The 16611-nt window shown below is 58.8% G+C and overlaps 1 protein-coding gene across 1 annotated transcript; it reads right to left on the bottom strand.

Annotated features, from left to right (window-relative positions):
* Positions 1–13: 13 nt before the first annotated feature.
* PDK2 (pyruvate dehydrogenase kinase 2) lies at positions 14–15818 on the bottom strand. Its single transcript, XM_049635858.1, has 11 exons — positions 15564–15818; positions 13538–13679; positions 6779–6850; positions 6200–6384; positions 5594–5683; positions 5302–5379; positions 2885–2961; positions 2694–2792; positions 2422–2529; positions 1677–1790; positions 14–1104 (listed from the first exon to the last, which is right to left on the bottom strand). Exons 1-11 carry the CDS (start codon positions 15679–15681, stop codon positions 964–966), a joined length of 1224 nt encoding a protein of 407 aa, XP_049491815.1. The 5' UTR covers positions 15682–15818; the 3' UTR covers positions 14–963.
* Positions 15819–16611: the final 793 nt, after the last annotated feature.

Consider the following 16611-nt stretch of genomic DNA (forward strand, 5'->3'; position numbering starts at 1 on the left):
CCAGGACACGGTCTCATTCAATCTCCTCTTTACTGTGGATGTCACGGTCATCATCACAGCCACTAGGAGGGACACACAACTTTAACCCCCTGTGTGCTAAGGGGAAGGGTGGGGGCTTTCGGGGCTATAAAACTAGCTATGCACATAGAGCATTCTAGGGAGAAAGCCACCCCAAGCACCTGCGTGTCCAGGCACAGTGGGAGGTGGGGTCTGGAGCTCAGGTGGAACCGTGTGGGTGTGGGGCCGGCAGGTGGGTGTGTGCATGTGAGGACATGCCAGGGGAGGGCTTGGGAGGTGCCTGAGGGGCTCTGAGAAGCTTGGCTGAGGGCACCTGATCTCTGGGGCCTCCCAGGGTCTCCCACTTTAAGGGTGAGCCCTGGGTGAGAACTCCCGCCTCCTAACCTTGACCTTCAAAGCTCCGGGTGGAGGGAGGCGCTGTCGGACCAGGTCCCCAGCCAGGGGCCCAAGGGTGCAACCCCCTTTCTCCACCTGGGGACGCCCGGCTCCTTCCTAATGCTGACGCTGGACGAGGGCCAGGGTGCCTGCACGGGCTGGGGGAGGAGGAGAAGGCAAGCAGGGTGTCCACTTGGAAGGTCAGGGCCGTGGAGGGCAGTGAGGGGGACCCAGGACCCCTGGCAGCAAAGTGGCAGCCCTGGTCTCAGAAGGAGGACTGCCATGGAAACAGCTCTGGGACACCCCATCAGGATGGAGACGGTCCCCCGTCCTCAGGCATCGCCCACCGAGCCTGAACACCAGGGAGACTACTTAGGGGTCTCCGTGGAGACAGAGATTGGCACTTAGGGGCCCCCCACGGACTGGTCACCATGATTTCCACAGAGACAGAAGCTGGTCATCAGGGAGAGCCTCCCCCCCACCTGGGGGGGGGGCTGGGGCGGGTCACCGTGGTGGCCAGTCCCAGAGACAGCAGTCCATCCTCTCAGGTGCAGGGGAGCGAGGCGGCCCCTAGCTGACACGGTAGGTGGACGTGTTCTTGGGCTCTGTGCTGGGCACACACCAGTCGCCCGCCTCCTGGATGGTCTGGTAGTGACGCCAGGCTGACTTGTTGTAGACGGGCAGGCGTTCCACGGAGTCCGTGGACAGGGCCTGGAGAGCACTAGGGTCAGCTCGTCCCGCTTCCCAGCACCTCACCCACTCCTCAGGAGATCGCCCTTTCCCCCCGGGTGGGTTGTGGTGGCCTCTGAACATGACCATGTCTGAGTCAGCCCAGCCAGGTGCCAGACACTGGCTGAGACAACTGACCCTGGCCCACAAAGACCCACGAAAGGACCTGTCCCTTCTGTGCCTTGCCCATTCAGGGTGGCTGCTCACTGAAAGGGTCAGGGAGGCAGAGGGAGGGTAGGCTGTGACCTTGAACAGGGTCACGGACGCTGGGCCTCAGTCTCTTCCTGAGCTGAATGACAAGTTCTCTATGGTACGCCCCTTCCTCCTGGGTGTAAGAAGTCAAAGACCCCCAGAACAGGGGTCTTGGTCATAGACCGTGGACTTCCTTAAATTGCCTGCCGGGTTGGGAATGCCTGGGGGTTGGGGAACTATAGTTTTGCTCTGATTCTCGGTCTGGAATGGGGAGAGGACTGGGGGGATGGAGAAGAAACCCAACAGCAGGCCGACACGCCAGGAAACCCCACAAGCCGGGCCCTGCGGTCTAGGAGCCTCACCTTGAGGTAGATGACAGCATCGGTCCCAAAGCCCTCCATGGAGAAGAGCTGCAGGTCTCCCTGGAAGTACTTGGCATAGAGGCGGGAAATGGGGAGCCCGTACCCGAAGCCAGCCTACAAGGGGGCAGCAAGGGAGCGTGATGCGGAGGCTGGTGCTGGGCCTCCTGGAGCTGCAGGGACCCATGTGCCGAGCTGGGGTTAGGGCCAGGGGATTCCCAGGAGCCCCCAGGGGTGAGGGAAATGGGTCTGGTGGAGCCAGAGAGGCTGAGCCGTCTCAGCTGGGGTTGGTAGGAAGCAGGGGAGGCAGAGGAGCTCGGCCCTGGGAGCCAGTGGGTCTGGACAGGTCCAGGGCTCCCTCCCGTTCCCACACCTCCTGCTCTGCTGGGAAGGCAGGGCGGTACTGGAGAGTGAACAGAGCAGAGAGAGAGGCAGTAACTTCGTGGGGCCCTAGTGTGAGAGGGAGAGTTGAGGAAAGGTGACAGACAGATACCTGCAGGTCAGGTCAGAAGGCAGCCACAGGCTGGGGGGGGGGGAGGGAGTGGGAGAGGTGCCCTCCCCCGCACCCCAACTCCCCAGACTGGGAAAGGTGACTGACACCACACACAGCCATACAAGAACAAAGACCACGGGAATCGAGGAGGCAAGTGATGGGGACAGTGACTGTTTGATGAGGTGAAAAGACAGGCACTCTTTAGGAGGTAGGAGGTGGGGGCGTGTGGGGGGGACTGGAGAGAAGCCTTCTCACCAGCGGGGTCCCTCCAGTGCCTGGCTGGGGGGTGGGGGCTGTGGAGTACATGTAGCTGAAGAGTCGCTCGATCTTCCTCAGGGGGACTCCCCCACCCCGGTCACTCATCTGGGGGAGACGGATATGTCGTCAGTGCTCACGCCGCCCACACCCTGACACCCCTGACCCTCTCTTGGTCGTCCCCATCCCCAGGGTCTTCTCTGAGCCCATCTCATGGTGGGAGGGAAGTTCCCACCCCGCTGTCCTCCGGCCCCAAACCAAGAGCCACATACTTTGATGGACAGATCTTCCTCACCCAAGGCCACCATGACCTTGATAGGTGGGAGGACAAGGCTGGACTCGTGGCTTTCCACAGTTGCGCGCATGGCATTCTGTGACGGGAAAGGGGGAAGTGATGAGTGGGAGCAGCCTGGCCCAACCACCCCCAACCCCACAGAGGGAGGGCCATCCCCCGCCCCCTTACCTTGAAGAGTTCAAAAAGCATGTGGTAGAGGTGGGAGGGGACATAGACCATGTGAATTGGCTGTTTGGAGTTGGAGGCTGCGGGGAAAGTCAAGACCAAGGATCAGAAAACTGTCGAGAGGTCACCATTCTGCATTCATTCACTCAGCACCTAGGACCCAGCACTCAACCACCCATCTATCGTCCAACCATCTGCTGGGCCACCCATCCGGCAATTGTTCATCTATTCATACGGTATCCATCCATTATAAGATGTCCGTCCATCCATCTGTTCATCCATCCATCCAACCACTGATGTTTAACGGTCAACATTTATGAATTCCTCCAACTACCCATCCAGTGTCCATTCAACCGTCCAACTGTCCCTCAACTCCGCATCTCCTTCTCAGTTATCCATGCATTCAGAGGGTACAGATCCATCGTGCTCTTGATCCACTGTTTATCGAGCCACCCATCCATTCAAGAAGTATCTATCCATCCTATATCCAGCCTCCTAGCATTCACCCGGACACCGGCATCCCTGGGAGTTTTTTTTTTTTTTTTTAATGTTTATTTATTTTCGAGAGAGAGAGACAGAGCACAAGTGGGGGAGGGGCAGAGAGAGAGGGAGACACAGAATCCGAAGCAGGCTCCAGGCTCCGAGCTGTCAGCACAGAGCCCGACGCGGGGCTCGAACCCACAAACCGCGAGATCATGACCTGGGCCGAAGTTGGATGTTTGACTGAGCCACCGAGCGGCGCCCCCTGGAGAGATTTTTTAATCCAGTGGGGGGGGGGGGGAGAGTTGCTGCACATGACTCTTAGAGCAGCACTCTGCCCCTCAAGAATCGCTCTGGCCTGGAGAGTTTCTTGGTGTCTTTTCCAGGTACCTGGCACAGAGCTTTGTAGCAGGAGCTCAAAAAGTGTGCGGTGGATTAAGGAATGAAGGAATCCCAGGCCCTGCGCTGGGCAGTGGGGCATGAAGTTGAATAAAATTCAGCCCTACCATCTTGGAAATTCAAGTCTGGACAAACACACAACTGACTTTCACATTGGGTGTGGTACCCAGAGCTATGTGCCAGGCCCTGAACTTGACCCCAGGGATACTGAGATAAAGTAGCCTGTCTCTGCCCTTCTATCTTTGTCCCCAAGGAATTCAAACAGAGGTAGGTGGGTGCCTAACCATGTTTTCTAGGAGGTGCAGGAAGGCTTTTCCAAGGACCTGAACTTGAACTGGGCCTTAAGGATGTGGGCAGCATGACTTCCAGGCATGAAATACCTACCTAGGTTTCTGGAACCCAGGTAGGGGGCAGCTAAGGAGCAGGTGGGGGAGGGGAAGGGTATAGAAACTTCCAGATCCCTGATCGCCCTTTCTCCTATGCCCCTGATTCATCAGCAGGTCCTGGCCTCTCTATTTCTTTTTATCAAATCTACCCTCTTTTTTTCGTCTCTGCTGCCTTGCCCTCCCATGGATTCCTGCAGTGACCTCCTAACCGGTCTTCCTGAGGTCTCACTCACCCCCTCCAACCTCTAAATATCTTCACAACGTAAGTGAGACCCTGGCATCGCTGTGTTTCAAATCCTCCGATGGGCTTCCCGGGAAGCTGCACCCAAAATCCCAGCTCCTGTCTGTGGCCATGGGCCCTGAGTGCCCTGGCCTCTGTCTCCAACCCCTTCCCGCCCATCTCCCAGCCCACTCACTGGTCCTGCTGGTCCCTGACCACCCCATCCAAAGTAGGACCCTTGCAGCCACCTTCTTGTATCCCCTCTTGCCTTCCTCTTTTGGTAATAGACACCCCCTCCCCCAAAGTTTTAACAGGCACATGGCTGCCCAGCTAGACTGAATTCCCAGGCTCCCTGGCAGCCGGGCATGGCCAGGTGACTTAGGGGAGTGACTGTCCACCCCCTGAGCCCTGCCTTCTACATCTTCTTCCCCTTCTCCAGCTGGAACTGAGACCTCAGGGTGGGTGGCCAGCTCTGACTGCTCTGCCCCAGGGGCTGGAGAGAGGGAAGCCTCTCTTTTAATTAAGCCACTGTTGTCTGGATTCTGGAAGGGCAGCCAAATTGATACCCTATCAAATACACCGCTCCTCGCCATCGCTGTCATGTGATCTCATCTTGCTTCCTCCCCATCACTTGTCACCATCTGAAATTAGCTTGTTTATTATTTGTTCACTGGCTAACACCCAGCACCAAGAACGTAGCCTCCACGAGAACAGAGTGCCTCGCCTGGGGTGTTTACGGCCTAATAAGTGCTTAATATAAATTAGTAATGATACTACTAATAATAAGTCAATACTAGCTCTGCCTCTGCCCCATCCAGTGCTTTTCCTTCCCCCCCCGCCCCCCAATTCTTTTCCTGACTCTCCCATATCACCTTCTACTCTGGAGCCCTTAGACAAACACACACACACACACACACACGGCCTTGTTCACTCACTATTGATCTCTTGGATCTCCAAGTCAGGGGAGGCCATGTAGTACTTGTCACACAGGAGCTTGGCCATATCATAGGCATCTGAGAGAAGAGAAGGGCCATTTAGGGAATGGGGCGGTGCCGGCAGGCAGCCGGCCCTCTTGGCACTGGCTTGGGGGGGGGTGGGCATCACTAACATTACACCCAAGGGGACAAGGCCCCCACCCGCCAGGGAGTGGCTCAGCCTCGGGCCAGGTGGCCTGAAGGGGGTCTCTGGGGCTCCTCCGTGTGGGCCAGCACGGCGGGGACGGCTTACCCTTCACCACCTCAGAGACGTTGCAGTTGGGGTCAATGCTACCAATGTGTTTGGGGTGGGCCGGGTTGGTGCTGCCGTCAAAAATCAGGGCTGTAGGCAAGAAGGAAGGGTGCTGTCCGTGGGGCTCCCCTCTGCCCCCAGGGCTCTCTGACTCCACCCCTACGCTTAACACCTCTCCCCCCACACCTCCTCCCCGTCTGGACTGTTTGCAGACCTGAAGTCTGCTCAGAGAGCCTCCTCCCCCACACAGCCCACATTACATTTCTTCCTCCTTCTGCTACACCACTTACAAAAGTGATTTTCCCCGTCCCGCATCAGAAATGCTCTGAGCATGAGGAACTCATTTGATTTTCAACTGATTACAATCTCTCAACAGTCACAGTGAATACTTTGGGACTGGGAGATTCGGAACAGCCAACTGTTGCCGGAAGTACTAGAGAGGGTTTTGACGAATACCACAGGGGACAGTGTGTAGGGAGGGAACATGATTTTGCATCCTACAAACACGGAGAACAACACGCCTCATTGCTGCCGTGTTCCTTCTCCGCCGTGGAGCCAGGATCCCTCTTTCGGGTCCTGAGCCACCTCCCCCAGCCCCCCGCTCACTGTGCTGGTTGATGAGCATGCGGATGGAGATGCGGCTGAGGTAGAAGCGGTCCAGAAAGTACTGGATGTTCTGGTTGGAGACCGGGTCGTCGCCGTAGGTGTCCTTGTACTCCAGCACGCCCTGCGCCATGGTGGGCACCACGTCGTTGTGGCGGTTCCGGATGGTGATCAGGGCATCGGTGAACCTGCAGGGCACGGCGGCTGTCGGCCCCCCGCCCTGTCCCAACCCTGGGGCCCCCTCGGGCTCCTCCCCACCTCTGACCTCCTCTCCCCGAGTCTTCATTCACTCGACGCTTCCCAACCTGACGGACACACGGTGCCTTCCCCACTGCTTCCCAAGCCTGCCCTGAATCTCCCACCGCCTGTCTGACAGCTGGGAACTCTTCACGGGCAGGGGCTCGGATCCCCCAACCAGACTCAGGGACACCGAGGCCAGGGGCCAACTCCCCCCTCAGACTAGATATCCTTGAGGACAGAGGTCATTTCTTCTATCCTCTTGGCATTTCTGCATCTGGGTTGTGACCCCGAGCCCCCTCACCTGCACCTGCCCTCCTGCCCCCCGTGGAGGCCCTCACTCACTGGCTCAGGGTACAATGGTCCTCGGGGTCTTTGTCCAGGAACTCCATGATGTCCAGGAGACTTTGGACATACCTGTGTGCAGTGGGGGAGGGGGGACATGGCCTCAGCTCCAGGCCAGGCCTGGCCCGGCCCCCCTTCCCACCTGACAGCTGGCCCCATGCCTGCCCCGCCCCTACGGCGGGCGGCACCCGGACGGCACTGGTCGACAGGCCGCACCACACTTTTTCCCAATGCGTTTCATCTGTATGCGAATCTCCCTGACAACACAGTAAGTTATGCAAGAGCATCTCTCATTTGCTGGTCCCCCATATAGCACCTTTGCTTTGGGATCTAAGAATGGCAGTCTCAGGAGGGCACTGGAGATCATCCCACGCCCGGGGCCTCATGGATTACGGACCAAGATTCTGCAGTGAGAGGAGGCTGGAGCAAGTCACTTAACCTCCCTGAGCGCCCCTTCACGGAAACCGACTGTAACATCTGACCCGTCGGGTTGCTGTTTCATCCCACGGGGCACGGCTGGCCAGCCCGGGGCATGTCGGAGCCCAGGCTCAGTGAGGATTATAGCCTAACACTCTGGGCTGGGCACAGGAGCCGTGCAGTCTGCCCAGGGGAGTGGATTTTGAAGGGCAGGTGGGAAGGACACAGGAGTGGGGCAGGCAGGCCCGGCCCTGGCCATGGGTGGGGCTGGAGCCCCCAGCGAGCCAGGAAAGCTCACTCCACTCCACAGGCCCGACAGGGGTACGTGGCCGCCTGCTGCTCCCATCCGCAGGCCTCGTTGGGAGGCCAATTTCCTCAGGATCTACAAAAGAGCTAGGTAACCGGGGGAGTGTTAGGAAGTCCTGAACTCGGGGCAGCAGGGGACCGGCCGGTGAAAGGGAGTCAGGCCCACCCGTGGCAGCAGAGGGTATCAACCCAGAGCCTGAGTCAACCTAGAGCCCCTGTGAGCCGGGACCCCCGCTGTGCCCCGGCTGACATGCCCAGTCCACAGGCTGTTCTCCTGGGGAAGGCCACCAAGCAGAGCCTCTCTCCGGGAGAAATGCTTCTAGCCAGCAGGAAGGGGCTGCCTGGGGCAGAGGGCTGTGGGGCCCAACAGTCTCTAGGAGAGGCCCCTCCACAGCAGGAGCATTCCTTTGTTCACAGTGCTTTGACCTTGACAGGTATGACGAGCAGGAATTAGCCCCGTTTCACAGGTTCCTCAACTGAGGCCTGAAGCAGCTGTACAGCTGGGAGGTGGTGTAAGAGAAGACTCAAGCCTCGGGCACTCTTGCCACCCCGTAGGGCCGTCTGCTCAAAATGCTCACCTCCGTGTCCCCGCGGGTCCCTCTGTGCAGAATACCCTTCCCCCTTCACCTACCAACCGCGGTCTTCCCTCTCTTGCTTCAGACAGCGGAAGAGAGAGTGGGAGAGCTGGCTTGGGGGCTGGCTCTACTGAGTCGCCGTCCCAGCTTTCCCACTTCGTGGCTGTGTTGCCTGTGTAAGTCGTGCAGCCTCTCTGGGCCTGAGTTTCCGCCTCAGGAAAACGGAGGGTCTTGTACCTACGGCCATTGCTACCTTTCAGTGAGGGTCAAACGTGACCATTGGCCCGGCGCCTAGCACACGGTGAGCACTCTCTAGATGTGCGTCCTTGTCACGAGTGGAGGTTTAAATGTCGCGCTGGGCTTCAAATCCACGTCTGTCTGACTCCAAGTCCACACCGTGTGGCCAGCTGCCCGCCACCTACACGGGTCCTCACAGTGCTGGGGCCGATGTGATGGCGGCCGGCATTTCCAGGGGGCCAGGCTCGGACAGGGCTCGGCCCTGTGCTTGCCTGCTCCCCTACGTTAGCCTCCGCGTTAACCTGGGAGCTAGGTGCTCCTGCTGCACCCATTCCACAGATGAGGGGGCTACCGTGCAGAGCAGGGCCTCTCTCTCTCTCTCTCTCTCGCAGGCTGTGTGCCGCCAGATCCCTGTTCCGCCCCCTCACCGCCATGCCCAGGATAAGCTTCACGCTCAGGATTCTGGGAGGGCAAGGGGATCTGGGGAGAACACCTGCAAGGGTGCAAGGCTGGGGTAGGTAGAAGAGAGGAGGGGGAGGAAACCAGCTGGGGAGTGGAGCCCAGAACCCCTGGGTTAGAACCCCTGCCAGCCTGCCTCGCAGGGCCTTTCCTTCCGGGGAGTAGTCCTCCCCGGTGGACTCTCGGGAGGGGAGAGGAGAGGATGGGAAGGATTTTCCCAGAGGACCCCGGCCCCCGCCTGAAGGCTTGCAAGGTCTGCTGCACCGGATGTCACGATTGGGTCCTAAAGGGAGAGGCACCGGGGAAGGAGTGAGGCTCGCTGGCTCCCGTGCTGCCCCCCGCTCCGAGGGCTGGAGAAAAGAACTGGGCTCGGACCCGGGAGGCCCGAAAGCGGTGGTGCAACGACAGGCACGCCACTTCACTTCCAGGTTTATCCGCCCCCCCAAACCCATGGCCGGACAGAGCAGGCCCAGCCGGCAGCGGGGGCCCGACACAGCTGCCCTAGGGAAGGCCTGGGCCTGCCGACCTCAGCAAATCAGGCCCCGGGGGCGCCTGCCTTCTGGGGCCTTCTAGCCTGCCCAGAGCTCTGGATTTGGGAGGCGGGGGAGGGGTGGGGGTGGCGGAATGTGTGGCGAGGTGGAGGGGGCGAGCGCACACCATGCAGTAACGTCCACAGCCGCTGGGAATAAGAAGTGTGAACGAGGCCGTGGCCATTTGAGGAGGGGGAGGTGGCAGACCTGTCCTGCATCGTCCAGAAGGAAGCTGCTCTGTGGAGGGGTGCTGGGTGCAGTCCCTGAGCCGGGAAGACTCGGGTCCTGGGGCTACAGAAGCCGCTGAGCCGCTCAGGTCCCCGGCTATAAAGTGGGGTTCACGGCAATAGCACTCTGAGGTTCTCAGTCTCAACTCTGATCCTGGAAGGAGTGGGTGAGGGGGTCGGTGACGATTTGGCCCCAGCCCCAGCCCCATGCCTGGGGTACGGCGGGCCCTGGGTTCTCAAGGGCCGTGGTTCCTGTAGGGTTGGGGTGCGGGGTCTACACCTCACTGACGGGCAAGGGAGGTTCATGAGAAGGTGCTGGCCATACGGCCCCCGGCCCCTTTCCCTGCCACCCCTTGGTGGCAGGAGATTCTTAACCTCACTTCACCCCCTACCTTCTGGAAGCACACGCCTACCAGCGCCACGCCCTCCTCCTTGGGCTGGCTTTCTCTCCTGCTCTGTGCTCAGCATCCCTAGGCGGCACACGTTCCGATAAGGGGAGCCCTACTGTCTGTGGAGGACTCGCTTCGTGAGTGTGGAAACCTCTGATCCACATCGCTGCCCCCCCCCCCCCCCCCCCCCCCCCCCCCCCCGGCCAAACACAGCACTCTTCCCCTCCCCTCATGAACGCAGCCACCAGGTCACACGGCCGCCGCTGGAGTCCCGGCTCTCTCACCAGCAGCCTGAGTGATCGCACACCTGTGTCTTCACCTCTCTGAACCTCAGCCTGCTCATCTATGAAATGGAGATAAAAACAAGGCCTCCTTCCTCGGGCGGTCGGGAGCACTAAGTGCGGGAACACACGGACATGCCTAGTTCCTGATGCACAGCAGGCCCTCTGGGTCTGTTTGCTTTGGTCATTGCCATCACTATTATTACCACATTGTCTAAGAGAACCTCGGCCACAGTCACAGATCTTTGGCCTGGAGGGACTGCCGCCCCGGAGCTCGGGGCATCTAACGGTGGCATCTGCCCTTAGAAGCGGGATGGATCCCCATTTTACGGGGGAGGAAGCCGAGGCTCAGGGAGGCCAGAGCCTTGCCAAGGGTGAAGGGTCCAGCAAGCAGCAAAGCCAAGCCTCAAAGTCAAGTGTGCTGACACCGACACCAACGACCAGGGCTTTCTACTCTCTTCCAGTCGCTTCCAAAACAGGCACCCTCTGCACCAGGTCTGTCTGGTTGAAACAATTTATCAGGCTTATTTAAAACCAGGAATGCTCAGCTTGTCCACATTGACCCTCCGCCCTTGCCTAGACTCTCTCAGCAGCTGAGAAACTCGCTAGCTATTGCCACATCTTAGCACCACTGCCTCTGATCGCATTTGTACAGGCCTCTCCCATTTCCCAAGGGACGGATTTTCCTCCCTACCCATCAGACTCTGAGGACAGTGGCCCTCCTGCCAGGCTCCTTGGTATGTTGTCCCCCTGCTGTCGTGCGAACCCTGCCCACCTCCACCTCTGCATCCAAGCTCCTGGAAGAGGTATGCACTCTCTCACAGGCAGCCACCTCGTCCCCATCGGAAAGTCCTTCCTCCCCTCAGACTTCAGCTTCTCTTGCTGCGGCCGATGCCCATTCTCTGGGAAAAAAACCTCAGCAGGCTTCTCTTCAGTGCACTGGGACACTCACTCTAGCGATCCCGTCGCCTGCTCTCCTGCGAGTTAAATCATCCACCGGGAGGGGTTCTCTCTTGTCTAACTCCGCTCCCACCTTCTGTTGCTGGACGCCACTTCCAAGCTTTTGGGGAAGAAAAGCCAGGCCAAGCCCGCCCATGTGCAATTCATTTTCAGGAATGGCCTGGGCAGGAGCCTGGGGGCGTCACGGGCAGTTCAGCAGCTCCCTGCTCCCCTACACCCTGACATACATCCTCCGGCTCTCCTAGGAACATGGCGTCCCGGGAGGGGCACGAGAGGGCCTGTCTTGGAGTCAGGGACCTGCTGGAGAGGCAGTCAGCCAGTCAGCCGGGCAGAGCCGGAGGAGGAGCGGGGGACCAGATGGCACCTTCTGTCTCCTCCCTGCGACTTCCACACGCCCCATGGTGGGAAATGCCGGCTGGCTCAGATGTCCTGCACCTCAGAGGGACAGGGCCCAGTGAGGGGTGACCTAGTGGGGCTATAGGAAGACCAGTTTCTGCCCTCCCCCCCAATCCCCCTTCACAGCTTGTATCCAAAGCACTACAGGCACAGAGTGAGGTCTCAGAGGCCTGCCTCTACACCTTGGCACTGGCAGTTCCAAGGCCTGGAATGCCCTTCCCTTCCTTCTAGTTCTAGGCTCACGGAGGCACCCTATAAGGCCCAGGGATGTATTGCCTCTGCTACGCGTCCATTTCAACTTCCCCGCAACTTTCTGCTTCTTTTTCTAAACGTTTGTTAATTTTGAGAGAGAGGGAGAGCATGTGCATGCGAGGGAGAGGGGCAGAAAGAGAGAGGGAAAGCGAGAATCCCAAGTAGGCTCTGTGCCACCAGCGCAGAGGCCTGTGCGGGGCCGAAACCCCTGAACCGAGATCATGACCTGAGCCGAAATCAAGAGTCGCCCAATACGCTGAGCCACCCAGGCAGGTGCCCCTTCCCCACAACTTTCTGACTCAGTGTGCACCTTCGATGTGCCTGGCCTTGTGCACAAAACGCTTTCCTTACTGTGTCTCATTAAATTGGAGAAAGTCCTGCGTATGCCTATCCATGCGTAGCAAAAATGCTGGAAAGGCACCAATAAAACCTTATGAAACGCTACCAGTGTTTGGTTACGGGGTGGAGGGTATTTGGGTACGGGGTGGGCTGGCATTCTCTTCTAGCTGCTTTTTCGTGTTTTCCAGATGTAAAAGTGGACATGTTATACTTCTACAATGAGGAGAAAAACCTAACCGATGTTACTTTTGAATAATATTTTGGTTCTTGGGGGCGCCTGGGTGGCTCAGTCGGTTGAGCGTCGACTTCGGCTCAGGTCATGATCTCGCGGTGTGTGAGTTCGAGCCCCGCGTCGGGTTCTGTGCTGACGGCTCGGAGCCTGGAGCCTGCTTGGGATTCTGTGCCTCCCTCTCTCTGCCCCTTCTCTCGGTCTCTCAAAAATGAACCAACGTTAAAATGTTTTTTTAATATTTTGGTTCTTAAGTAAAAGTAACTCTTCAGCAGCTCATTGTTCCCACCACTACCTGTGGAGCTCTTAATTTACCCACTCTGCTCCCTACCAGATCACAGGCTCCCTGAGGGCAGTTGCTGCTGCTGTTTTCCCGTACCCAGCATGGCCCTGGGCTCACAGCAGGTGTGGACCCATGCTCCTGAATCCAACAGGGATCCACAGCCACATCACACCATTGCCAGAAGAGCTAGCAAAGGGCTTCTGCACAGGTACCACCAAAGACCAACAATGATTAACCACTTTCGTGCCCCTTACAAACTCCTGCTTGTTCTTCACGTGACTGGCCATTGATTGATGCCATCCAGTTACTTAACCTGGGACAGAGTTCTAGAGTGACCTTTGCTGAGGATTTCCCTCTGCTACTGCTACAACTTTTGGGCCTTGCCCCTCCAAAGTTCTTGGGGGTAGGTACTATGCCTGGGTCTGAGCGTTTCCCAACATCCAAAACAGTCTGGCTTGTAGCTTGGATTACATAATCTGAAAATTCGTTTCTTTCTGTTGCCCTGGCCCTACAATGTTGCCCCAGATAAACGTTACCCGGTAGGTGCTGGCTTTTCAGAACCAGGGCCAGTGGCGAATGGCGACATGAGCTTGGTTTGGGTTTTGGCTGCGAGAACGATTTCCCAGGGGGATCCTGGGTTTCCAGAGGAAGGAGAGTGGTTAAGTATAGGGATGGCCCACAGGCATGGAGGCTAGGAGCTTTATCTTGGCCTCGCATTCCACTTGACCTTGGGCAACTTTCTAGCCTCTTGGAGTCTCTGTGCTTCCCCACTGTCCCCACCTCCCTCAAGGCTGCTGGAAGCACAAAGACTCCATCTCTGAGCCCAGGGGCATCTGGCAGCGGCATGGGCAGTGGAGTGGGAGTGGCCAGGGGTCTCACCAGCTCTGGACCAGCTGTACCGAGGGCGTGCTCAGCACCCGGTCGGGAAGCAGGTTAATCTCTTTCATGATGTTGGCCAGGCGCACGGGCAGCTCCTGCCTCAGGAAGGTGAATGAGGTTTTCTCACAGGCATTGCTGGACCCTAGAGGGAGAGAGAGAGAGAGAGGAGCCCACCCAGCTGCAAACCACTGGAGCCACTGATCATCTCAGGGTCAGGTGGAAAAAAATCCTTCATTTCCTGAGAGTGCAGAGAAGTGACCAGGGGCACAAAGCAAAGCAGCTCTCCTAAGCCCCTGCACTGTTCTCACCTCCATACCACCCCTCCGAACCCTCTTCAAGCTTGCGTCCTCTCCCCAGCCCCCACTGACCCCTGCTTGTCTTCTACCACAGGGGACAGGGCCACTCCCAGGCACTCTTGGAGCCGCCTCTGGCCTAAGCGACCTCACTTTGTGTCTTTCTGTCTCACTTAGCAGAAGCTCCAACTGCAGAGTGGAGGGGGTGGGCTGGGGCTGATCCAGGTGGGCAGAGGAGCCAGGGAAAACCACCCCTTCCCGGGGCTGGAAATGGCCGAGGGGAGCTAAGCCTGGTCCATCGCAGCTGCAGGGGCCCAGCGTCATTGTGGGCCCAGTCTGTCCTCACCTAGGCTGGTCTTGATGACCACTGTAGAGTTGCTCCTGCATTAATGCCTGCCTGTGGGGCAAACAGGGCCCAGGCTTGGGAACCCAAATACCTTGGTCCTTGGTCTGGCTTCAAGATGAAGACCAAGTGATAGACTAAGGCCATGGCCTAGGGTCAGAAGACCTAGGCTCGAGTCTAAGTTCTGCTCCCAACTCTGCCACCAAGGGCATGTCACCGTCCTTCTGAAGATCTGTTTCCCCCACTGTACTGCAAGTGGACCCAACCCTACTATGAGCCCCACCTAGCCCATTTCTATAACTGGGGTCTAGTTTGGACCGGACAACTGCTGGTGGCTGGGAATGGGCCCAGGAGGCTTTCCTACACGGGGACAGCTCGAACAGGGCAGGGGGACAGGCAGACAAGTCCTGGGGAACAGGGGCCCTGTGTCCTGGCTGCCACCTCCCCACCCCCTCCCATCGGTGACGCAGCTGTAACTTGAGCCAGGCACTGTCTCTTCAACTCTTGAGAGACCTGGGCATCCCCTCCTAATCCCCAGCTGGCACCACGGAAATACATGTAGACAGACAGGGCCCACACAATGCCTGTTTCAGTCGCCACACTGGCACAGCTTTGCTTCTGCTCCAGAGGCACCCCCAGGGCGCTGCTGGTGGGTGATCCTGGCCCAGAAACCTAGGGACAGCCAAGGCTGCAAGCCTCCTGACTCCACCTCATGGTGCCCCAGGCCTTGGCCCGGTTGGGGACAGGGAGCCAGGCCCAAACAGATTTGCTCTTCAAGTGTCCTTGCCCACTGGGACAGCTGGGGGCCAGCTCCTTCAGCGGGTAGAGGTATAGGGACCAGCGACCTCCCTCCTGTTGACACTTTCTGAAAGAGCCTGGGTCCCACCTGACCCCAGGGTGCCCAGCCCAGCCCAGGTCTTCTTCCAGATGGTTGCACCTCCCAATCCTGCCTTGTTACTGCCACCAGCATCCCCGCCCTATTTCCTCTCCAACTCCTACCCTTTGAGCCACTAGGGCAACCACCGTTAACCCTTTCTGTCTGGATATATGCCACTCCCTTCCTGCCCTAACATCATCGCCTCATTGCCTCTTACTCCAAGACCTATCGCAAAGCCCAGCAAGACACTGGACCCCTCCTTGTCAGTGCTCCCACTTCCCATTAACGACCTAGTCCAGAGCTCTTCCCCAGGGCACCTTAACCCTTTCAGGGCCAGCACGCCCCCCCCCCCTTAACCCTTTCCTGCCTGGTACCCTTCCAAGCAACCCTTCGCTGTCACGCAGGGCCTTTCTTCTCCTCCGCATTGATCCTTCAAGACCAGGGCTTCTTCACTTACCGCCCCCCGGCGCCCCGCGGGCCCCCGCGGCCAGCCGCCCCCCGCGCACTCCGTACCGAAGTCCAGAAACTGCTTCATGGACAGCGGGGACGGGGAGAACTTGCTGAAGTGTTCGATGTACTTGGGCGCCCCTGCCAGGGACGCATTTTTCAGCAGCGCGCGGACCCAGCGCATGGCGGCGGCGGCGGCGGCGGCAGCGGCCGCTGCTCGGGCTCGGGCTCCAGTCCCTCCGCGGGCAGCGCTGGCTCTAGCGGCGGCCCAGCCCGGCCCAGGGACTGGGGCCCGCGGTCTCCTCCCCGCCCCGGTCCCGGCAGTCCTCCAAGCCCCGGCCAATCGGCTCGTCGAGGTGCCCTGACGTCGCCAATGGCCGCTCACAAACAACCCCGGCAGAGCCAATCGCCTCTTGCCTCGGCACGTGGCTTCCCCTGGACCCGCCCCCTTAACCCGTCTCTGCTCGGCGAGGCCCGTTGTTTTCTTGGGTCGCACCGAGGGCCCGCCCCCCCGAGCGTTGGTTCCGCCCTTTCCTCCTCCGGGCCAAGCCCCGCTTAACCCCTGCCTCCCCAGAGGTCCGTTATTCCTCCTTTCCACTTCCCTTCCCGCGCTCTCCCCGAATCTCCTTCGCTCGCCTCCCCTGAAATTATCCGGATAGTTTTCAACGAATCCCTTCCCTCCCAAAGGGACCTGTTTCACCCGCCCGGATCCGCATCTGCGCTCCCCGAGGGGGACGGTCTGGTGGGTTCCCAGGCCGGATGACAGTGACTTAGACTGGAAATGTTTGCAAACTTCGGGATCAAGATGCAAGCCCATGCTCACCCCTCGTACAGATTTGCCCCCACCCGCTTCCACAAAGATCCAAGCGGCTCGGGAAAAGGCGACACCCAGAGTCAAAACCCTAACGACTGGCGGCAGCGGAGGCAGCCGCTAGCATCGGCGCTATGAGTGCAGTTTACAAAACACTTATTTTATTATTCTCTACTCATTTGACTTGAGAAAGCGACCATCTTCGCACTGGGCTTCCTTAGAGAAAGGTCCTGGCAGGTGATCTGTGCTGGGGATTGGGGAGCCCTCCCTTCCCCAGTAGCCCTGAGCTCTCATAAGAACTTG

The sequence above is a fragment of the Panthera uncia genome, chromosome E1 (assembly GCF_023721935.1).
Source record: "Panthera uncia isolate 11264 chromosome E1, Puncia_PCG_1.0, whole genome shotgun sequence".
NCBI lineage: Eukaryota > Metazoa > Chordata > Mammalia > Carnivora > Felidae > Panthera > Panthera uncia.